The following is a 25,575-nucleotide window of genomic DNA, read 5'->3' as shown; positions in this document are numbered from 1 at the left end:
AGAATATTTTCCCAAGATATCCCCATATTGCAATAATGCAAAATTACTTACGTGGCCTTCCGTAATGTTCAGATATGATTACTCCAGCGTTTTTTAGACCTCCCACAAGGTTTCCAATCATGAACCTGTCCTTTGAATGTTCAGTATACATTGTTTTCAGAACCTCTTCTGATGGTCTGACCAGTACAGCATAACGTCATTCAAATTGAAAGAGTGGTTAGATGTATTTTATTTATACTGAGACACCCTGCACCTGGAAAAATGCAAGTATTCTTTTCTTTAAAGAAAAAGGCTGAAAAAAATGCAATCATTGAGTTGAACTTTAATTCACCTGACTAGCAGCAAAATCCCACCCCTTCACTGTGGAGATTCATAGATGCCAGAAAGCTTCCACTCTGATAGCTTCTTTCCTCTGACCATTTGTCTTTGGAATTCCCTTTCTGCTCCTTGTTTTCTCAATAATACCAACAGGCAGAAATTTGTTTCCCCCTCCCGTGTCCTATGAATTTGGCTGCTGCTACAGTAGTTCCTTACATTTCTATGACAATATGACGTTACCCAAGGTAGACAAAGAATAGAAAAGAACTTCAACTTGCTTTTTTTGTTGTACAATGTTATTTATTTCTCTCTTCTTTTGTTATCACGTATCTGGATAAGACACACATACAAAACTCACTCCCACCTATTAAAAAGTGAAGAACCACCCATATGTATACCATGTCACGAACCTTACACAGTGAAACACTTTTTACTTGACTGTCATGATCTCACACGAATTCATCAACACTACTATAAGGCTACAAGTTTAAAAGAACTCTTTGATAAAGAAAATCCTAAAACGATTCTAAATTTCTTAAAACAAGCAAATTTTTACCATAAAATATGAATATCATCAAATAACAAACTATACCAAAACATTGGCCGAATATACCCAGCGAAAATCGATTCTGAAAGTATCAAAAATTTAAATCTTGTATACAGCATTAAATGACCCAAAGAAGGGTGATATGCTGGTCAAACAAACAAACAAACATTCTTTTGTTACTGTTGTGACGTCCCTTATTTGATCGTCTTTTCAAACATGATTTCAAACATCCTCCACATCTATTATGTGACCCCTCTCTAACACGTTCTACTGGTGACATTCACTCGTTCGCACTCTGTTACAACAAGATGCTTTTTTGGGGTAGTGAAAAGAAAAAAAAAATTCCATAATTTGACTTTTTCTATAATTTTTGTTTTTGTTGTATAAAAGATTTTTGAAGACTTTTTGTCATTTTAATTACAGCATTGAGATGTTTAAACTGACTTGCGATGAACTTCAAGAATGGATCCGTGAAAAAGACAATGCATTTTACGATGACGATCTTGGCAAAGATTTGCAAGGGGCAAAGGATTTACACAGGAAGCACATGGTAAGAAGCAAATATGTATTTCTTTTACTCAGAAGAGTAGTGGTAGATGGACAAAAATCGGAGGCCTGCAATGTAAATGCTGGAGTCCCTCAGGGGTCAATCCTGGGCCCAACTCTCTTCCTGATCTACATCAATGACCTCCCTAAACACATACTTAAATCATTCGTTGACATCTATGCTGATGACACGACCATCTACGGCAACACATCAAAGGCTGTAAATGACAAAGTTCTCTCTGATTCTCTCTCCTCTGATCTCGAGCGCGTGGTTCAGTGGGGGAAGATGTGGCTGGTTTCCTTTAATGCATCCAAAACCAAACTCCTATCCTTGCATCATCAACGCTCTGATCCCAAGCTGGCATCAATTGTGATGGATGGCTCTCGTCTGAGTGAGGCTCAGTGTTTTGACAAGCTTCTGGGTTTGACCTTTACTCCTGATCTGAAATAGAACACGTACATCAAGTCTGTTGCCAAGGTCGCTGGAAAGATGGTGGGATCCTTCTACCGCTCCAGAAGATATCTCACTACTGATGCAATTCTCTATCTATATAAAAGCCAAGTACGTCCAAGGATGGAATACTGTTGCCATATCTGGGCAGGAGCTGCTAAAAACAGCCTATCCTGCCTTGACAGAGTACAAAATAGACTTCGTGGTTTAGTGGGGGATGCTCTTTTCTCTACCCTGCAACCTCTCTCCCACAGAAGAGACGTTGCGAGCCTGTCCTTGTTTTATCGTTATTTCCATGGGAGATGCTCGTCTGAACTCCAAGCTCTGGTCCCCCCCTTGCCAATCTTTCACGAAAAACACCCGTCTAGCTGAATCCACTGTGAAAAATTTCCCCCACTCTATATCTGTGCCTAAATCAAAACGCGGATTCCATGAACAAAGCTTCTTTCTTAGAACTTCACGCCTGTGGAACTCTGTTCCGTCTGCCTGCTTCCCTCCGGACTACAACTTGGATGTCTTCAAGTCCAATGTTAACAAATTCCTAATGAACCGCCCCCTTAAGTAAACACTTCAGCAAATCTCCACACTAACGTAATGTACTTGCAATAACCCTTATCCCTTAGTGGCTTCTGGGCCTTGATAAGTGGTGATCACTGTGTAAAAAAAAAAAAAAAAAAAAAATTTTTTTTTGAAAACTTGAAAATTCTTGACTTTCAATTGATAGTCACGATATTTGCCGTAATGGATTAATGTCTTCAATTGGAATGTCAATAATTTTACGTGAGATCATTCTCCACTTTCTATCCTCTTTCTCCTCCTGAAAAGGAGAGCTTATAATCTAATATATAAATCTGTCGTTTGTGTGTCCACCTAAAACTTTTTCATTGAACCAGCATGAACCAGGTACGATTTAAAAAGAGCTGTCTCTCTGACACATAATATCAAAAAATTAGAAAAAAATCATAAATTATTTCATGTAGAAACATTTTGTTTGAGGAGGGGATCAGGTAAAAAGGTTGCTTTCGATGATTTTTGTTAATCACGCATGCGTGAACGTCAATTCGTTTTTTTTTTTTTTTGTTTTTTTTTCATTTAAAAAGCTAAATTGGTAACATCTGTAATATCTTGGTCCAATCGATAGCATGTTCGCGTACAAACTTTTACAAGTTCACACTTACCATGCAGCAATTTTTTTTTCTTTTAATAACACGATAAGTTGGCACCCAAGTCTCTTTTTTTCCTTTTTTCTTTTTTCCTTTTTTCTTTTTTTTCCTTTTTTCTTTTTTTTTTCCTTTTTTCTTTTTTTTTTCCTTTTTTCTTTTTTTTCCTTTTTTCTTTTTTTTCCTTTTTTCTTTTTTTTCCTTTTTTTCTTTTTTTTCCTTTTTTTCTTTTTTCCTTTTTTTCCTTTTTTTCTTTTTTTTCCTTTTCTTTTTTTTCCTTTTCTTTTTTTTCCTTTTTTTCTTTTTTTTCCTTTTTTTCTTTTTTTTCCTTTTTTTCTTTTTTCCTTTTTTCTTTTTTTTCCTTTTTTCTTTCCTTTTTTTCCTTTTTCTTTTTTTTCTCCTTTTTTCTTTTTTTCCTTTTCTTTTTTCCTTTTCTTTTTTTTCCTTTTCTTTTTTTCCTTTTCTTTTTTTTCCTTTTCTTTTTTTCCTTTTCTTTTTTTTCCTTTTCTTTTTTTCCTTTTCTTTTTTTCCTTTTTTCTTTTTTTCCTTTTTTCTTTTTTTCCTTTTTTTTTCCTTTTCTGTTTTTTTCCTTTTTTCTTTTTTTTTTCCTTTTTTCTTTTTTTCTTTTTTGTAATGAAATCTCCATAAATTAAAAGATCATATTTAACCATTTTTTACTTTTATCAATACAGATTATTTATTTACTTCAGCTTTGATTTGTTTTCATTTCGTGTGTTGCTGATGATTTGAATGGATTTTAAACAGCCTTTTAATTGATAAGTTAAATTCACATCATTGAAACCATGGTATGAAATATGTAACACACTTTTTGTTTTTTTTAAATAAATACCTCGTATTTTAGCTCTCAGATCTGTGAGCACTTGACTGATTTCTTTTCAACACCTCAATTTGTACGAATATGGATTCTTTCAGAACTTGGAACGAGAACTTGTGCCTGTTGAAGAAAAAATTAAAAGAATGGAGTTTCTAGCAGACACGTAAGTTTTTTTTTTAATTATATATAATCATTTTTTTTTCATTTCAACCTTGTTTGGAACAAGGATAAATGAAATGAGGGATACTTTTATGTTTATTATTCATATTACCTTTTCAAGTTTTCAGGATATAAAATAAAAATTTTTTTTTATGAAAAGGATGTTTCGTTTCTAAATTTTTGAGATGAGAATTTATAATTTAGATTTTTTGGGTTTGTATTACTGTACACATAGATTCGAAAAAGTTGTCAAAAAAACAAATATATAACAAATAAATGTTATCAAAGGCAAGATAAGTTACTTTTCTACCAAACTGGATATATTTTTCGTGTTTTTATTCAATGTAACATGTTTATTCAGCTCAAAAACCATACAGTGTTTACCGATGTATTGGAAAATTCAAGATGGCGTCTGACTCTCTCTTTAACACGGTAAGTTTGGGAAAAGTTGTTATAAATAAAAAACTGGATAAAATACTGTTAAAAACTCGCTCAATATATGTTACCGTGACCTAGGTTGACATATTTTTGGTGAGTTTTTAATAGTATTTTGTCTAGTTTTTTATTTATAACACCTTTTCCCAAACTTACCGTGTTAAAGAGAATCAGACGCCATCTTGAATTTTCCAATACATCGGTAAACACTGTATGTTTTTAGAGCTGAATAAACATGTTACATTGAATAAAGACACAAAAAATATATCCAGTTAGGTAGAAAAGTAACTTATCTTGCCTTTGATAAAATTTATTTGTTATATATTTGTTTTTGACAACTTTTTCGAATCTATGTGTACAGTAATACAAACCCGATTTTTTTTTATCATTTAGAGTGCTATTACCATTTTATGTTATTTTCACAACGTTTCGATCAGTGTAACCTCTGACCTTCATGTGTGTCTTGTCAAACTTGAGAATCTACATGTATCCCTGTGGCATGAGTGATAAACAACTTGATAAAATTAAGTTGTGACATTCTCCTGGTGGTTTAAGAGTTCAATCCTCAGTGCGAACGATACTCAAAATTCAATTATGAATTATTTAGGATTTGTATCTGATCATGACTGATGAAATGAGAACATACTACCCCTGTGGATTAAATAAAGGGTTGAGTTCAAAATGCTGTTCAGATTCCAGAGTTTGACTGAAAGTTTCCTTGGAAAAGGTCATAGATTACATTGGCCAAAACGTTGGGAAAATAACACTTAAGATGAGAATAACAGTTTGAATAATGTGAATAAAGAAAGGATGCTTTTTCAACTAGCTAGATTTTTGGGTATAGTCAGCTAACATACTCTCTAATTTACGACGTAGCGCTCACGGAAGTGGTGACAAGGCAAATCAGTTCCTTCACTTTTATTGTTCTTCAGTATTTTTTATTGTGAAGCGATTTATTGAAATAAGATAGAAAGGACATTATTGAAAAGTATAAAATAAAAATTAACAAAATTATACAGATATAATAACAATATTGTTATTCTTTATTTGCACTTTTAATAACAAAATTAAAAATTAAATGTTTTTTTTTTTATTTGGAATTTTGTAAGAAATATGTTAATAAAATTATAAAAATTAGTTGGGTTTTTTTTGTTTTTTTTTAAATAAAAGTTTTTTTTATTTGATTTTATATAACAAATATAGGTTTGAAAGTATAAAAATAAAATTATTGAAATCAAAATAATAAATGATTTATAGGCATGAGAGATAAAAAAAAAAAAAAAAAAAAACTAAACTGATTTGCCTTGTCACCGGTTCTGGTAGCGCTATGCTGGAAATTAGGAAATATGTTAGTTGACTATAACCAGATTTTTTTTACATGCACATGTATTAATACTCAGCAGAATGTTTATGTTGTCGATCAAGAGAAGTCTATCAAGCATGCATACAGTGTGGTGATGTATAAGTGAAACTTGATCAGTGAGAGTTGAGGATAGATGGTGTATATAAAGAAATATGAGAATGATATGATGGATGTGTAATGTAAGTCTTAAAAATAGGTTTTGTTTTGATGACTTCGTAAAAAGATAATTATAGGAAGATGTGTGCAGGACAGGAGACTTCATTGGTTTGGTCACATTGAAAGAATGGATGAGAGTTCTTGATAAGTAGATGTGGAGTGGTTAAGGCGGCAGGGTAAGTCCAAGGAACACAAGTGCTGAGTGTGTATTTGAGATGGAACTTCTTTGCAAAGGTTTTCCATCTGTGGAACACGTTGCTGAGAGACTGCGTGCCTGCTGATTACAACTTGGTCATCTTCAAATCCAATATAAAAAAGATTCTTATGGACTACCCCTAAAAGAATGTGGTTCCTCTTATTGATCAAACACTATTCCGATAGTGTTCCTCATCTTTTGGCTGGCAATAATTTCCATCTTATTTACTCTTATCCTTGAGTTGCTCTTGGCATTGATAAGTGGTGATCCTCAATAGTTTAAAAAAAAACATCTTTTCAGAAATAGTTTAGTTTTAAAGCCGGTTTCCAAATGCCACCAATCTATTTCCATAACAAGACGTTTTTTTTTTTTATTTTTTTTTTAAATAAATTTTCTAATTTAAAATATATTTTTTTCTTTTTAAAATTTCACAGATTCAGGTATTTTATATTAATATTACTGTGAACACTAACAAAATTTATTTCTCTCAATTTTGGAGAAGCGTTTACATATATATATTAAGAGGTCGATGATTGTAAGTATCTAGGATTCTTCATCTTATCTTCATTTGAAGATTTCAACATCAGGAAGAGGATGGCATGGTCTGCTTTTAATGATTTGCACAAAATATGGCCATTGCATCTCAACACAAACATTAAATTGGAAGTTTTAAAATCGATAATATAATCCATTCTCCTCTATGGTTTAGAAATGTCCTCCATCCAGCGCGGCCGTAGTCGAGATTGAACTCACTACACGAGTTTGTAGTGTAATTCAAATCTTGTTGGTAGCTGAATACTTGATGCTTTGCCAGGGCTATCAAGGGTATTTTTTATTGTGACTAGATGGGGTTCCTACTACGGCTTAAGAGAGTCCCATCTACCCTTGAAAGGAGGATAGACTGCACCAGTTTCTCAATCTGGTATTTTACCTTGCAGTACATATGCCTTGCCTTCCCAAATGATCACCCATCTGGTAGTGGCCAGGCTCAAAGTTGGTTAACTTCAGTAATCTGGCGAGAACCGGTGTGTCAACGTGATTGTGCCATACAAATTTGGAAATATGGGCACTTAAAAAGTTGGAAAAACACCTGAATGGTGCATACATCCGCCTTCTCGTGATAGCCTAAAATCTCTCATTGAAGACCCATCCAAGAAAACAGCAAATCTATAACAAACTCTGATTTGTATAATCTATTGTCAAAGCAAGACATGTTCAGTTTGCAGGCCATTGTTTTAGAGCAGTAAATTAAGTTATTCCTTCCCTACTTCTCTGGAACTTTAGTATCCACTCCAGAAGTAGAATGCTCGCGTACCGAAATATTATTGCAAGTGATGCCAGTGTTGAGAGGTGGGGCTTGGAAGCAGTCATGTGGGACTGGGATATCTGGCATGAGTGTGAACTCCATCATCTTGACTCTGGTCGAATGATAATTATTTTTGCAATCAAACACTGCAACTCATACAAACTGTGAAATATATAGCATTTTAATGAAGTAAAACTATATTTTAATTAATTGAATAGTTGTTATTTTAAGCACAGAAGAGATAGGTTCATACCATCAATGATGTGCGGATTTAAGTGAATGCAATAAATCTGATTGGATTAGAACTCTTCTTAGCCAATTCTATCAGTCTTGTTATTACAGTACAACCCCCCCCCCCACCTCCAAAGTTAAAATGTAGTATAAGGTTATTTCATAATCGATGCTTTGTAGTTTGGGATAAGGGAATGTACTTATAAAAGTAGTTTCTGCATAGGAGTCATTGTTTGTTTAGTTTTATTTGTTCATTTAATTTTCTCTTTAATTTTAGATTTCGTTCTGCAAGGTAAGTTACAGAAGGTTCAGAAATGTTTCGCCATATTTTTTTTTGATTTTCTTAAATGCATTTTCTTTTTTTCCGTTTTTGATGTTCACTTTGGTTTTTTGATATTTCTTTGCAAGTTTTGCTGTGTGTGTTTTTTTTAAAGACTTCTGTTTGTTTGTTTCTTAAAAAATTTGCTTTCTTTGTGTTATTAAAAAAAATTTTGTCTCTGTCCATTAGAGTTTTGGTGCTTGTTTAGATAAAGGTGACATTTTTTTTTTTTTTTTTTTTAATGTTATTTTAAGCAAAAAAAAAAAAAATATTACTTTATGGTCATGTGGAAAATAGTAATGTATCCAAAAAAAATTACGAAAATTGAGTAGAAAGTTATTTATAGTTAAAAGTAATTTTTACAGAAAATTGCATTTTTCGTAGATGTTATAAAGTAGACAGTGAAGAGTTCATACACAGGGGACATAATTTGGAACACATTTTAAATCATGTTAATGGCAACAAATATTTGTAACCTATAGCAGTAGACTTTTTTCTTTTTATTTTTTACGAAAAGTACAAAACCAATTGTTCTACTCAATGAATTTTCATGACTTTTGGATATATTATTCTTTTCGACATGACTATTATTTTATTCTGAGGATGGCATATATCACCAAAATATTAATTTTAGACAAATATTTATTTATTTTCATAATATTGAGTTGTAAGTTGGCTTATAAAAGTATTTTATACATATTTTATTTTAAAATTCAAACAACGCTTCTATCACAGAAAACACAACTCTGACTAAATATCCATGTTATTTTTTTTCCTTTGCAAAATTCAATCATGTTCATTCAAAGCCAAAAGCCATAACAATTTTCCCTACAAAACTACCAAAACAGGATAGTGTACGATCATTTCAGAGACGATATATAGTTTATTTAAATGTAGTCTTATCAGTACAAAGGGGAGGGGTGGGGGTTAACATTAAATTAATGATCAGTTATCAGCATTAAGAGGATTTAGGTACAACATGGAATTGATAGGTGACTGGAAAAACATAAAACATGATACGAGTCTACCTAAGGTTAGATATGGAATACAATCCAAAAAAGCAGAAACTGTGTGTGTGTATGTATGTATGTATATATATATATATATATATATATATATATATATATATATATTAACCCCCCCCCCCCCCGCTCTTTGGGTAGAGCACTGTCATAAGTAATCTCACCAGCTACTTAATTGGCTGAAAAATGCGACGCTCGCTCTTTGTTTATAAACAAAGCGGTTAGAACACTGTAAAATTGGTGGACGGATGTTTGTTCAAATAGACATTGGGCAAGATTATTTACGGGCATCGCTCCCATGCGTAGATCGGTAGAACTGCTGACTGTCAACGCGATGGTTCTAGGTTCAATCCTCGGCTTGGGAAAGGTGCTAGTCTAGCAGGACTGTATGTCGATGACTATATATATATATATATATTTATTTATTTATTGTATTTTATAATAAGTATGTCTAGAAAAGATAACGAGTGATTGTTTTCTGTTTCATAGGTGAACTTCATGGAGTGTTCAACTGAGTCTAATTTGTCTTTAATGTTATCTATGTGCGTGTTTTCAGGAAGAAAAATTATCAATGTATCTAAAATATTCTTGTTTAGAGATGATCTAAATTTGAAAGGACCAGATTCTAGGAATTCCTTCAAAGTTCACCGCAAAAATATACAGAAAAATGATTGCATACATTTCTACTTAAACCATAATAACAAAATAAAAACAGGTATGATAATTGGTTTCTTCTTACCTGCATTCAGAATTTGCAGTCCAGAATATCTGGACGAAGAATTGAAATACCTCGCAAACACTTTAAAAACCTTGCTATATATATATATATATATATATATATATATATATATTGCTTTCTTTCAAAGAATTTTTAATGATTTCCTTTTTTTTTTTTTTTCTTTTTTTTTTTTTTCTTTTAGTGTTCGTTCCGCCTACCCGGATGAAAAACGCTATGTGGATCAGAGACAGAAAGAGGTTAACATACAGTGGAAAGCATTGCAGGTAAAAAGTTTTAATTTAAAACAAAAGAAATAAAATTTAGCCAAATATTTTGGCTACACATATTCAAACATGTTTCAGCTATAACTTCATTTTGGTTTTGACAAGCCAAGTTGTTAGATTGAAAAATGATTTTGATGGAATGGTTTTAGGAAATGCGAGAAGCAAATGACTACCTACTTTTTACGATCATACATGTGTTTGACTGTTGCTTCGAAGTCGAACATTTCCAGGTTCGCTCACTCACTGCTGGATATCCAGCCATACTGATATCAAAGGAAACGAATTAGCAGATTCAGCAGCAACAGCTGCTTTGAACATATCAACTGATTTAAATTTAAAAATTTCCTAACAGACCTTAAGGCGTATTAATACATATAGGATGGAAAACCTATAGGAATTAATTTCGCAACAATAAACACAGCAAATAATGCTAAAAATGAAGACTTTTCTGTTTAGTTTGGTATTTAGTTTTTGTTTTTAAAGTTAGGATTTTATTCATCGAGGGCAATGCTAATCAAGAACATATCAACTGCACCCTTTTGCATTCACTGCACTTCCATGAATGTTCTACCTGTTGTGTCCAGACCAAAGTTGTTCATGAAGTCACCAAGTCGGTGCTACAATGGAGAGTTCTCATACCAAGCAAAACCAGGAGTCCAACTTGTCAACAAGTAATAGATGTTTGATGCTTGAAGATTAAAAGTTGTACGCATCTACTTAGTTGAATGACGGACTTGAAGCAGCAGATCTTTGCTTGACCAAATCAAAACACATGACCCATTAATGTGGGCCTTTACTGAGAGCTCCAAAGGAAACCACTTGGCCTGGAGAGTGACACTGGCTTAATTGCTTGGTAGCTCTCCCAAAAACCAATTGTCTGCTTTAAATATTCAACTCCCACTCTCCTCCTCCTCCTTCTTCAGGGGTCACTGACTGCCTTCCCTTCGATCTCCTGAAACATTTCCATCCTTGACTAGTTCTGGCATTGTCAGTGATCATTGTTTGGCAGTTGCTGAAGACATCCACCGAAGATGACCTCTACTTGTCTCCATTTCTCGGTTCACTTGTAGATGATCCTGGACATTGTTCTTCTCACAAATTTGATCCTAGCAGGACTCTTCCCACTCAATGACGGTCTTATTTTCTTAAAACAAAGTGAATATCTCTCGGGTGGTCTGACTCTGCCACCTAATTGGTGTTACATCTGTTGTTGGTTGCAGAGTAGCAAGCATAGTTGCATTGGTAGTAGTCATTGTGTTAATGGTGTGGAGAGTCACAGCAATATGCGCCCATGGTTGACGTGTGCCCTCTGTTGAGAAGCCCTGGAACTTGCCCTATACAAAAAAATAATACAAAAAAAGAAAGATAAATACAAATTTAGATGTGATTAGGGTTCAACTGTGGCAGTGACATTATCTTGTGTATGTGAGGTGGTTGTAAGTTGGGAAGAAGATTTAAAGAAAAATGACAGTTGCTTGGGCAAAGAAGCAAGCGACTTGTGGAAGAGAAAACCCTCTTGTGTCAATCAAATACAATGCTCAGTCTAGAAAATTCCAACCTTTTTTTTTTCTTTTTTTTTTTTTTGTTGCTTTACTTTCTCTGCTTCCAGTCATTGTATTTCTCGCCACAATTGGCAATAAGTGGTAACCGCATGTTGCAGTCTACATAGTAATACCAGAAAAATAAAACTACTCATTTAAAATATTCAGGTTTATTTTTTAGATCCTTCTCCTCTCTAAAGGAAACTCTATTCCAAGGACTTTCAAAAGTGCATCTCTCTTGATCTATTTTAGAGAGACAGAGGCTAGTCTTTTTTATTTTTTTCTGTAGTTTTGGAAAATTATTTCCTTTTTAAATGACATCACTTCCTGAGAATCATGTTGGCACCATGTTAGGTTATTTTTTGATTAAAATCTTGAGTAAAATCTTTTATTTTTACTCCATTATTCTGCCCTACTATTCTACTTTACTCTTTGTTTGCACAAAAACAATTTTTTTATTTATTTTTTTTCTTCTCTTTATTTTAGGACAAAGTAAAATCCAGGAAGAAAGGTTTGGAAGACTCTTTGGCAAATCAGCAATTCGTAGAAAATGCAAAAGATTTGGTAAGCCATCTGCTGAAAAGTCTGTTATATGTTCTTTTCCATTTTTAGTATTTCAATTAAAAATTCTCCAATGAACTCCAGGCCCTTATACCTCCTCAATATAAATACTCCTGACTAACCTGAACAGCAGGAAAATTCCACTTCTACACAGTAAAGATCCCTAGATACCAGACAGCCTTTTACTCTAATAGTTTCTCTTGAACTGCTAGATTTTTGAATTTCCTCCCAAATCCCTGCTTCTCTGACTGTACTGACATGCAGAAGTTCAAGTGTAATGTGAACAAACATCTTGCTACTCAACTCCCTGCATAGTATTCTTGCAAATTTTGTCCCAAATGCTAGCCCTTTACTTCCAAATGGCACTGTGCTTTGTTTAGGGTGAAAAAGCAAAAATCTTTTTTTTTTTTTTTTTTTCAATAATTATCCTTTTTATTATTCTATCCATATGTAATACTTCCCCAGGATTAGACATTAGAATTGAAGATCATCATGTGTTAGCATGGTGTCTGCTTTTAAAAATAATGCTAGTACTTTAGTGCTATTTTATAGCATATACTTTCTTTTAAAGAGTTTTCTTTTCATCATCCCCTTCCCATTCTATTTGTTAGTTCCCTGACAAAGGAGAGATTAGACCTAGTAATTCACTCCCGTTTGTCCATTCACACTTTTCTCAATAACGACACCTTGGATTTTTTTTTTTTTTTGTTAAATTTTGCACAAACATTAGTCATGGTGAAAGTAAATTTATGCCAGAACGGATTTTCCAGGATAATTCTGCCCCCCCCCCCCCCGGGAGCATTATAGGGATAAAATTGCCCCCAAATCATTCATCAGTTAATACCTTTTTTAATAACTACTCCTTGAATTTATTTTTAAATTTTGCGCAAACATTAGTCATGGTGAAAGTAAATTTTTCACTTGTGAAGGGGGACCCCGCATTCTCGGCTTATTTCTTTTTATTGTTTTTGTTTTGTGAAGTTTCTTTTAAATTTAAATTTATCTTTCTCTCATGCATAAAACACAGAAATCCTTCAGAAGATTTCATGAACTTTTACAGGATATCTTTATTAAAAAAATATATATATAAATAGGATATCAGTTCTTTTTGAAATGTCATGGAATGAATGTTAAAATTTAAGAAAGTTAAGACGATATGTGATTTTTTTTTTTTTTTTTTTTTTTAAGGTAATAAAATATTTCTTTTAAAGAGAAAAAAAAGCATCTTGTTTTAGCTCTCTTAAATTTAAAATTTTAATATTTTAAAAAGTTTTATTATAATTTTTTTTTTCCTAAACTTCATACAAAATGTTGCAACAGAAAAATGAATAGTTTTTTTTTTTTTTTTTTCCTTTTTGCAGCTTACTTGGTCAGATGTGATGGAATCAAAAATTACATGCATTGAGCATCCGAGGGACCAGAAAGCTGCCAAGGCTTTCTTGGAGGAAATGAAAGATCTTGGAAAAGAAATTAAAGCCAAGAAAGAAAAGTAAAACGTTTATTTTTTATACAAATATATATATATATATATATATATATAACCTGCACCATTTTTGCACATATGTTAAACTTAAAGGTTTTATGGATTAAGTAAAATAGATCCACAATAAAAGCCAGCTCTTTGTAACCACACTGTGAAACAATGTATGGGTTTTTATCATATGTTTAATTTAATTAAATTTATAATTTAAGAAAAATTATGAGATAATTAAAAGCAGAAACATTTATTTTTCTAGTCTTCACACAAGACTATATATTTCTGCAGTAAACTATAAAATTTGTTCATCATGTAATATATATATAAATTATTGCTAAATTGAATGTGAAATAAATCACTTATTGGTCCATTCGTTTTGTTTGCACTTTTCTTAATAACTATGCTTTGGATGAAAAAAATAAAAAAATTTGCTCAGCATTAGTCATGGTGAAAGTAAATTTGTTACAAGAAAGGTTCCCCCCTTTTCTTGTAAGTAAGAAACACATTAGATAAGTGAAAATGAGATTAGGATAGACCGAGATTTGAACTTTGTAAGCAAGGTTCAGTTTTGCATAAAATAGTTTAGATATGTTGTTGGAAAAGGAATTTGGATTGTTCAATTCTTTTTATGAAAACTAAAATTAAAATAAGGTCAGCTAGAAAATAATGGAGAATGCAATTTAAATAAGTTGAAAAATAGATTAGGAAAAAAATACGAGTGAGAATTCTTTGTCTGCAGAAATGGTTTGGGAACATGTGCGAACCACGTATGTTTAGGCCACGTGAGTTCCCCACGTGTGTGTGTGGCACGTTTTGAAGCCATACATGACGTCATAGCAGAAATGAATTCTCAGTATAGGAGCTAGAGTCGAAGATCAGAGAGAGAAAAGTCGGGAGTCAGGCAGAGAGAGCAGTCAGCAAAGGCAGTCAGTGGAGGGTGCCATTAGAAGCGAAGGGAAAACCTTTAATCATGTAGTTGACTTTGAATTCCTGGATGTCATCGTCAGTTCGACAGGTCAAATGGAATAAAAGAACATCTCATATTTTTTTAACTGCCGTCTTCGTGTCGTCATTTTACCAAATTGAAGGTAATGTGAAATCATCGTTATTAATGAACTTTGTATAGCTTCATCTTAAGTAATGTGTCCCCCTCTCTATCATAAGTAATGACTGTCTCCTCTTGTGGTAAAAGAACTGATCACCCCCCCTCTCCTCCTACGATATATGTTATAAGAAACCACAGACTGTGAAATGTAGAAATGTCTTCTCTCCCTCATCACCAGCGTATATATGTACACGATATGTCTCCCAATAAGACCCCATCCCTATGCAACACACCGTAGGGTGCCATGTCAGCTAAGTATTTGTTAGTTGTTAGCAAGCTATCAGATTTGTCAAATGGAATAAAAGAACATCTCATTTTTGTAACTGCCGTCTTTGTGTCATCATTCTACCAAGTTGAAGGTAATGTGAAATCATCGTTATTAATGAACTTTGTATAACCCATCTTAAGTAATGTGTCCCCCTCTCTATCCTAAGTAATGACTGTCCCCTCATGTGTTAAAAGAACTGATCACCTTCTCTCAGTCGCTATGTTAAGAATCTTCAAAACTGTATTACTGTATCTCTCACAAATGTCTCTCCTCTCTCTTCTCTCCCTCATCAAACTGTATTACATGTCCCCTATCGACAAATTTTTGTCGGAATGGATTTTCCGGGATAACTCTGGTTGTCTAGTCATTCCAAAAGTAAGGTTTTCCTATTTTTTAACGAAAAAATTAAAACCTTGGAGACAAGGTTGATACCATTAAAATGAGCGACTTTGTGTTCTCCAAAATTTATTTTTCTACATGGTCATTGCCATTCTCGGTGCAGGTTTGCCAGCCTCTTTTGATGCCTCGGTTGTAAAAGTCAAGAGTGTGCTTTGTCACTCACATCTCTGTTGCCACTCTGAAATCGATGGACCCATCTCATAGCTAACATTAACTACATCAGTTTTGTAAATGTTCAACACGTCAGTGACTGTTGATCAATTCAGTTTTTCCCACATGAAAGAATTCAGTGATTCATCTCTGCTTCTGACACACGTCCATGACAGAGTTTGCTTTCTTAAAGTCTCACATTGTTCATATCTGCAACAGAGAGATGGAACTTTCAGGTCAAGAATGCATAAGTTCAGTCATCATAACAATGCAATTTGCAATCCCCTGTGACCTATCTGTGAGGAATAAAAAAGAAAAAATAGGAGGCATTACTTTACTATTTTTAAATTTTTTTTATTTGGTGCTTGTTTATATTAGCAATCTTTTAAATCAACGCATTTCAGGTGAAAACATTATTGCGTACTTACGTGTCATGGCGAAATTAGTATAAATTCCAAAAATTACCGAAAATGATCCTGTAGAAAACTATTTATAAGTAAAGATATAAATTATCGAATTATATCGTATGTTTTAATACGGAAGTTTTTTTATGGTTAATTTATCTTCCTTTATTTAAATTGAATTAAATTAAGGGTTAGCCATTTTCAAACCAAACATAATTGTGAATGATTTTTTTATATCTAGTTCATCTTCTACTGGACCAACTTTTTTGAATTTTCTGGAACATACTAATTTTGCCACAACATATGTGATAATGTTTTCCCCTGAAACGCGTTTGTGTAAAAGCACGGTACTTGTACAGTTTAATCAAGACATTACAAAATGAAAATATTGAAAAAAAAAGGTTATATTGTACGCATTCGTTATGGAATGAAGTTCTCCGGAAAAAAAATTTCACTTAATTTCATCAAGTAGTTTTTATTTTACAGCGAAAAAAAAACAATTTGTTATGATACCGAGCAAAAGGTTCGATTTTTAGGAAGAAAAGCTAGTAATAAAGATGGGCAGGGAGTGTCGACGCTTTAACTGGAGTTATCTCCCCGTGGCGTGTTCAACAAATTTCATAATGGCTGACTTCAACGCGCTCTCATAAAAACATTTTTCTGCTGTAAAATAAAAACTACTTGATCAAATTAAATTAAAAATTTTTTTCGGAGATCTTCTGTCCAAAACGGATATGTACAATATAACCTTTTTTTTTTTTTTTTTTTTCTTCGATATTTTCATTTTTGAGTGTCTTGATTAAACTGTACAAGTACCAAAATCACCATGAATTTTCTTTTATTTACTTTTTAATTTTTTAACTTAAAATTTTTTTTTAAAACTAGATTTAATCAGTTGAAGAACGCGAATGTACCTGCAACTGGCACCACAGCAGATTTGTTGAAGAAAGTTGAAGCCAAAGAGGCCCATTTGGACAACCTTTGGAAAAAGCGCAACAAGCAACTTGAAGATGCCTTTGCTCTGCAGGTAAAAATTTTTAATTATTCTAATTTCAATATATGGAAATATGGTAGGGAGCTACAGATCTCATGTGGTCACTAATAACTTGAAAAATTAAGCCAAAATTTTAAGGGGTGTTTCTTCATCATTAGAGCGCAATTCAAAAATTGAAATATTGAATTTCAAGTAAAACCAGTAGTATCTATATGATTTTCATGTCGCAGTAATGAACGTATCCAAAAATTATGAAAAACGATAAGGTAGAAAATTAATTAATGAAAATAGTTTTCAAAAGCAATTAGTGAAAACTGAGTTTTGCTAAATTAGCCTAAGATTTTCAGTTTTCAGAAAATAATTACTTCCTTGTTACAATTTGAACTTTCCTGTTTCTTTTTCAGATTTATTTAATTCTTTACAAGAATTTAATAAAATCTGTGACCTGTAATAAAAGAAAACAAAAAAAACCTCAAAATTTCAAACAAGCAAAAGCAATAAATAAATCCAGATATAATGTTTTAGTGTATAGTTTGTTCGACCTTTTCATGTTACCTTTTTTCATTAGAATTTCCTTTTTTATTTCTTTTTCTATGTCTTTTTTTTTTTTTTTTTTTTTTTTTACAAAAAAAAAAAGGAAGCAATTCCAACATATTTTTCTAAATATTCAAAGACTTTTAACGTGTTGAAAGGGGGAGGGGAACCTGTTAACCATTTAAATATGGAGAATGTAGTTTCTGTATTTTCAGAAATTTCACTGAATCAGTGTCAAAATGTTTCAGCTTGGTTCTCCAAGATTAAAGTTTTGAATGTTAACAAAATATTAAATCGCTAGTTAAATTAAGGCAAGATCAACACCAAGTTTCAATGAACAGTCTTTGATATTGTTTGGTCTTGCATTTGTAATTCTCCCAAACTTGAACAGTTTTTTTGTTTTTTTTCTTATATCAACAGTCTTTTTAACTGTATTGAAAAATATCTTCTGATACACAGCTGAAGTCTTGTTTTGTTGCTCAGCGGATAGTGATGACTCTGTTATGATCATCATGAAATATGGTTGAACATTTGTTCTACACGCCAATTTTCAAACTAACCTAAAGGGAGCCTTTCTGGTCTTCCTCGACTATTGTTGACCACCTTTTACTTGTACGTTAGTAATTACTCATCCAGTTCCCATGTTTTTTTTTTCTGTCCGAGCAATGGTAACTTCACATGTTTATATTTTTTATTAAATTGATATTAACAAAAATGCACCACACAGGGGCAGGTAAAATTGTTCAATCATCTTGCTTCCTTTGCTCAGGTTAGGGTTGCTCAGGGATTCCAAATCTGTAATATTGGAATTGTGCACCTATATCGTGATTCTAAAAATGAAATTCTAGTCTTTTAGGAAATTATTTATAAACTGACTGACAAAGCAAACATTTGAACGGAATTAAAAAAAAAAAATGCTGTTGAATTCATAAACTTGTTTTACAAGTTTTTTCACAGAATAAACTTACTGCGATTATAACCCCTTAAATGTAAATAAACTACTCTATCAGTAAAATTGAACCGCTTCACTCGAGATGCCAGAATATTTTCTTTTTTCTGAACACTTGCATTTGGAATTCACCCTTTGTCCCCAGTTTTCTGATTGGTACCATGATGCATAAATTTAATGGGAACATCGTGCTGACCAACTCCCCACAAAAGTTGGCTCCTATTAGTGCGACTTCTATTATAGTATTACCTTACACTTGTTTGGCATGAACCATAGTTATGAAAAACAAAACAAAAAAACAAAAATCTGGCAGGTATACTGTTCATATTTTCTTTTTCAAACATTTGTTATTCTGTTAATTAAATCACCGTTGCTTAGGATTGAACTTGGGACCTTAATATAAACCTGCACATTCTAGTTGTATCATCCATTTAAATAATAGCTACAGAATCGTTTTGTTGTTTCCAATATTTTGGAGTGGAGGAAAAAAACATTAGAGAATTGGAATTATTTTTATTTTTTTTCATAATCAAGTTTTATTTTATTTTAAATTTTTATTGATTTTTTATTTATTTATTTTTAGTGTTTCAACAAAGATGCAGACTACATTGATTCTATCACCAGTGGAAACGATGCTTTCTTTAGTGTCAATGCAAACCCGGTAAGAAAAATTTTTATTTTTTTATTTATTTTTTTTTTTTATAAAGTTAGACATTACTCCTATTAAATACTTTTTATGGGTTTGAAATAAGAGTATAAAATATCAAATGCATTCCAAATAATGATAAATCTATGTATGTTTAATGCTAAGTATATAAATTTAATTCTTATAATTCCATATATGGAATATATGTATGTATAGAATGGTTAAAAGAAAAAATGCAATACAATTTAACCCAATCTCATCTGGTCATGTTATGATAATAAAGACACTAAGAATTTTTTGCAGAAACTGTCTTATACTTTTGGATCAACACTATATATATTTGATATATTAGTTTTTCTTTCTTTGTGGAACAGTATCCGTGTAATCGTAAACAATAATTTTTTTGTGTGATTTTTTTCAGCCAGGAGGATTGCCTGTGGTTCGCATGCAATGAATTAGATGTTTTTTCTTAATGTAAGCGTTGTGTAAATTTGAATTAGAATGTATAAGTTAAAGCTAACACAAAGCAGAATTTTTATTTTTTAAACATTTATTTTAAAAATTAACTTTAAATTATTTGAAAACCATAAAATGGCAGGGAAAATTTTATTAAATGATAAAAAAAATTTTTTTTTTTTTTGTCTGAGACTTTCGGTCTTAACACACCCTTATCAAAGAAGACTTTTTTTTTTCTTCATTTTAGATGTTAAGTCCTTCATGGAGTGAAAAAAAACCAAAAGACATATTTTTTTTTTATTGACGTTGGTAGTTAGCCTGATGATTTTATCATTTAATAAAATTTTCCTTGGCATTTTCTGATTTTCAGATAATTTTAATTTACCTATGAAATGTCTTCTAAGATGTGACAACAAGTCTCCTATTTAAAATTAACTTAGTTTCCATGATATACATCTACAGCAGGCATGGAATCAGTTTGTGTTTTTGTCCTTTTCCTTCCTCATAGCATGGTGTCACGTCAAAGCAAAATCTGTGTGGATTTAAAGAAAAAAAGACAAATTGATTCTATGCTTGAAGATTTATATTGTTGAAATTAAGTTGATTTTAATTAAATAAATATTAAAAAAAAAAAAAATTCTACATTTTGTTGGCTTTTTACAAATTCCAATTCAAACTTAAGCAATGATTAAAAATATTTTTGTATATTTGAAGATTTTTTGCATGTTTTTTTTTTTTAATTTTTGATTTTTAAAAAATTTTTTTATTTTAATTATTTATTTTTTATTTTATTTACACCAAGCAAAATTTGGATGAGGTTGAACGAATGATCCGACAACACAATATGTTCTGCAATACGCTTGAAGCTGGAGAAAAACGAGTGGATGCTTTCCGAGATAAAGCAGATAAGCTTGTAGCTGAACGTCATCCAGACAGTGATTAGTGAGTATTTCTTCTAAATATTGAAACCGCTTTTAGGGAGGCCAGACCATTTCCCGGTACTCTGTTTCTAAAGAAGGTGGGAAAATACCCACAATTTATAGAACCAGGTGTTGAAAATCAAAACTTGGTGCTTCTGTATTTACCGACCAGAGATTTTCATTAAGTTGACTCTAGCTTGCTTGGCAGCTGACTGAAATAACTGGAAAAAGTCGCCCAATCATTCCCCTATTTTTTACAAATGTGCTGTCTGTTTTTAGCTAATATGAATCTATGAAGGCTACTTTTTTTATAAATTGGAAGAAATAAAAAAAAAATAATTTTAATTACGCAGGTTTGGGTTGAATACATGTTTGTCATTTTATTTATTGTATTTTTATGTTCATCCTGTTTATTATAATTTTCTTGTAACGGTTTAATGTTTTCCGATCGGCTGCTTCTATTTATTCTCGTCAGTGGCTGAGCACACTCGAGAAACTTCATGAAAACCACGGGTCGTTAAATGCAGAAGTACTCCAAACTTTATTTGCATTATATTGAAAAACTTTGTAGAATATAAAAAAAATGATACCAATTTATTTTTTGTAGTTCAATTGACTACCAAATTTAATTATGTAGAAATTGCTTGAGATAAGACATGAAGCCACTTGATGTAAACAACTGTAAAAATACCTCTCAAGGTTAAAAAAAAACTAGCTAATGATAAAATGTTATATGAATAGCTTTCAACACAAAACAATTCTTTCCCCCTTTGACAGAAACATGGCTCATAGAATGCGAGAACTAAAGTAGAAAGTTAGGCAAGCGAGAGTTTCAAGACTTTTGAAAGTAAATTTAAAGTTAATTTTTTGTGGTAGTACTTGTTAAACAGGGAAAGGAATGCAACTCTGCGGTGATCTGACAGTGGCTGGAGCTTAGTAGACAATGTGGGATCTATTAGACTTTTCTTTGAACCCTCGTCTAAGATGGGGGAGACTAGTGGTTGGTGCACTAGCTCAGCTATGGCAACATTACTCCATGCATGGGTGAATAGTAGCTTTGTGGAGATATAGGAGATTGGCAAGTGTGAGTAGACAGTTAGGTTAAAAATTCCTTATTTTTCTTTTTTTTTTTTTTTTTTTCCACTTCGTTGAAGTATATAAAAAAAACTAAAGAAAAATAGGAAACAAATCATTTACTTTGTGATGAAAAAGAAAAGAACTCTTAAATCTCCTAGTGGTTGGAGCACCAGCCCAGATGTGGCAACAATACTCCGTACATGGGCAAATGGTGGCTTTATACTCAAAATATTGCAGAGTTATGAAGACAGAAGTGGTACCATTAAAATGAGTGATCTTCTGTGCTCTAGAATTTATTTTTCTATATAGTCATCATCATCTTTATATATAAACATATATATGTAACCAAGAAAAATTGAGAATGAAAATAAAAGTATAATGAATTACATTTATTGATTCATCAAAAGTTCAAACAAGGAATTATGATAAAAAATATCTATACATCTATCTATTTATCTGTCTATTTATTTATCTATTTATCTATATCTGTCTATTTATCTATATCTGTCTACTATTTATCTATATCTGTCTATCTATTTATCTATATCTGTCTATCTATTTATCTATATCTGTCTATCTATTTATCTATATCTGTCTATCTATTTATCTATATCTGTCTATCTATTTATCTATATCTGTCTATCTATCTATTTATCTGCCTATCTATCTATTTATCTGCCTATCTATCTATTTATCTGTCTATCTATCTATTTATCTGTCTATCTATCTATTTATCTGTCTATCTATCTATTTATCTATCTATCTATTTATCTGTCTATCTATCTATTTATCTGCCTATCTATCTATTTATCTGTCTATCTATCTATTTATCTGTCTATCTATCTATTTATCTGTCTATCTATCTATTTATCTGTCTATCTATCTATTTATCTGTCTATCTATTTATCTGTCTATCTATTTATCTGTCTATCTATCTATTTATCTGTCTATCTATCTATCTGCCTATCTATCTATTTATCTGTCTATCTATCTATTTATCTGTCTATCTATCTATTTATCTGTCTATCTATCTATTTATCTGTCTATCTATCTATTTATCTGTCTATTTATCTATTTATCTGTCTATCTATCTATTTATCTGTCTATCTATCTATTTATCTGTCTATCTATCTATTTATCTGTCTATCTATCTATTTATCTGTCTATCTATCTATTTATCTGCCTATCTATTTATCTGTCTATTTATCTATTTATCTGTCTATTTATCTATTTATCTGCCTATCTATCTATTTATCTGTCTATTTATCTATATCTGCATATCTATCTATTTATCTGCCTATCTATCTATTTATCTGTCTATCTATCTATTTATCTGCCTATATATTTATCTATCTGTCTATCTATTTATCGGTCTGTCTATATTGGTCTGTCTATCTATCTGTCTATCTGTCTATCTATTTGTCTATCTATTTATCTGTCTATCTATTTATCTATCTGTCTATTTATCTATCTGTCTATCTGTCTATCTATCTGTCTATTTATCTATCTATCTGTCTATCTATTTGTCTATCTATTTATCTGTCTATCTATTTATCTGTCTATCTATTTATCTATCTATCTGTCTATCTATTTATCTATCTATCTGTCTGTCTATTTATCTATCTATCTGTCTATTTATCTATCTATCTGTCTATTTATCTATCTGTCTATCTATTTATCTATCTGTCTATCTATTTATCTATCTGTCTATCTATTTATCTATCTGTCTGTCTATTTATCTATCTGTCTGTCTATTTATCTATCTGTCTGTCTATCTGTCTATTTTTCTGTCTATTGGTCTGTCTATCTGTCTATTTATCTGTCTATTTTTCTGTCTATTGGTCTGTCTATCTGTCTATTTATCTGTCTGTCTATTTGTCTGTCTATCTGTCTGTCTATTTGTCTGTCTATCTGTCTATCTATTTGTCTGTCTATCTATCTGTCTATCTATCTGTCTATCTATTTGTCTGTCTATCTGTCTATTTGTCTGTCTATTTGTCTGTCTATCTGTCTATTTGTCTGTCTATCTGTCTATTTGTCTGTCTATCTGTCTATTTATCTGTCTATTTGTCTGTCTATCTGTCTATTTATCTATCTATTTGTCTGTCTATCTGTCTATCTATTTGTCTGTCTATCTATTTGTCTGTCTATCTATTTGTCTGTCTATCTATCTGTCTATCTATTTATCTATCTGTCTATCTATTTATCTATCTGTCTATTTGTCTGTCTATCTGTCTATTTGTCTGTCTATCTGTCTATCTGTCTATCTATTTGTCTGTCTATCTGTCTATCTATTTGTCTGTCTATCTGTATCTATTTGTCTGTCTATCTATCTATCTATTTATCTATCTATCTATTTATCTGTCTGTCTATCTATCTATTTATCTGTCTATCTGTCTGTCTGTCTATTTGTCTTTCTATTTATCTATCTATTTGTCTGTCTATCTGTCTATTTATCTGTCTATCTATCTGTCTGTCTTTCTATTTATCTATCTATACTTTTTTCTTTTTTAATTGTTCTATCTAGTATACTTAGCTTTTCATTATCTTGATTGGTTCTAATTTTAAATTTTAATCTTGGAAATATATAAAAAATATATATATGTACATACTCTCACTTTTCCTGTACTTATGAAAAAAAAAAAAGTTTAACAAATGTACTCTTAATAAAGTGTCGAAGTAAACCTGAATCTGAGCCTAAATTCTGTCAAAGTATACAATTTTATTATTTCTTTTCCAGCATAAGCAAACGAAAAATGCAGGTTCTTGAACATCGAGGCAAGCTAAAAGATAAAGCGGGTCAAAGACTTGCCACTTTAGAAGAAGCTAAAAAATTCCACGATTTCCAGAAAAATGCTGAAGAGGTAAAAAAAAAAAAAAAAAAATTCTGTTTTTTCCTTATTAAAATTGCCGGTAATAATGTTTTGTAGAAAAAAAAAAAAATAGTCAAATTTTCTTCAACTAATTGTGTAGTACAAAAAGTATTTCTAATATGATTTTGGATTATTTGGACTATTGTTATTTTAAATGTGTGATAATGGTGTAAAACTAAAAAATTATAGAAAAAAACTTTAAAAAACAAAACAAAAAAAAACACCGAATATGTCCTGGTAACATACATTGGGTGGCTTTCCAACATTATTTTGTGTAAGTTTTTAGTTTTAACTCATTCTCCAATCTTCACATATTTAGCGGTCAGCCTTGCCACCATTTTTCTTGTTCATACCTATCGATAAACTGTATGACTTTTGAACCAATTAAACATTATAAAGTGAGTCAAACCACTAAAAACTTTTCCAGGTTAGTAGAAGAATAACTTATCTTGCTTTTTATAACATTTATTTGTTATATTTTTTAATTTTTTACCACTTTTTCATACCTTTGTGAATTGTAATACATACTTCAGAAACCTTTATTTAATCCATAACTTGCATTCATCACCTAAGTCATTAGAAGATCTTAAGTAATTTGTAATTATCTTCAAATAATGTTGATCATCAATGTTTTAAGAAATGTTTGTCGAGCTTATTTTTGCTACTTTTGCATTTACTGTCCCATATTTCAACAGCTTGTGTAAACTGTTGTAATACGCTGAGCACTATTCAATTTTTTAAATGCTAGAAAAATAAAAGAACAAAAATAAAAGAACAACATAATTACAATGAAGAAAAATGAAAATGCAATAAATAAAAATACATCAACCTACCACAAGTTTTTACGAATATTTTTTTTTATTATTATTTAATTGGAATGTTTATTGAGATGAATATTATTTATTCATTTATTTATTGCGGACTAGTCGTTGTTTCACAACGTTTCGACCAACTATTCCTCTAGCCTTCATCAGGCAGGTGGTTACCATGACAGGATATGAACTCCGAATCTCTTAATTGCATCCTCAGCAATTACTGCCTTCCATAGTTGTTGTCTCACCATGTTTTTGGCCAAATAAGCCTCTGGTCGGCTTTGGGTAGGATTGAAACTGCTATCTTTAGACAGTGCTCACCAGGAATCGTAAGGATTCAACATCTTTATCCTTTGCACCGAA

The 25,575-nt window shown here is 31.6% G+C and overlaps 1 protein-coding gene across 3 annotated transcripts in view; it reads left to right on the top strand.

Moving 5' to 3' along the window:
• LOC145263789 (spectrin beta chain-like) overlaps nucleotides 1–25,575 on the top strand; it is a 532,547-nt gene that overhangs the window by 318,489 nt on the left and 188,483 nt on the right. For all 3 annotated transcript variants that reach the window (XM_080120846.1, XM_080120847.1, XM_080120845.1), the window contains exons 27-35: nucleotides 1,289–1,415; nucleotides 3,956–4,020; nucleotides 9,965–10,046; nucleotides 12,074–12,151; nucleotides 13,510–13,637; nucleotides 16,837–16,978; nucleotides 19,012–19,089; nucleotides 20,333–20,472; nucleotides 24,268–24,391. In XM_080120846.1, coding sequence (XP_079976972.1) covers nucleotides 1,289–1,415; nucleotides 3,956–4,020; nucleotides 9,965–10,046; nucleotides 12,074–12,151; nucleotides 13,510–13,637; nucleotides 16,837–16,978; nucleotides 19,012–19,089; nucleotides 20,333–20,472; nucleotides 24,268–24,391 — 964 coding nt within the window. The remainder of the gene's footprint in view (nucleotides 1–1,288; nucleotides 1,416–3,955; nucleotides 4,021–9,964; nucleotides 10,047–12,073; nucleotides 12,152–13,509; nucleotides 13,638–16,836; nucleotides 16,979–19,011; nucleotides 19,090–20,332; nucleotides 20,473–24,267; nucleotides 24,392–25,575) is intronic.

The sequence above is a fragment of the Euprymna scolopes genome, chromosome 39, assembly GCF_053919585.1.
Source record: "Euprymna scolopes isolate OS-2025 chromosome 39, ASM5391958v1, whole genome shotgun sequence".
Lineage (NCBI taxonomy): Eukaryota > Metazoa > Mollusca > Cephalopoda > Sepiida > Sepiolidae > Euprymna > Euprymna scolopes.
Note: the sequence above shows the minus strand (reverse complement) of the source record. Positions and strands in the feature narration are given on the sequence as shown.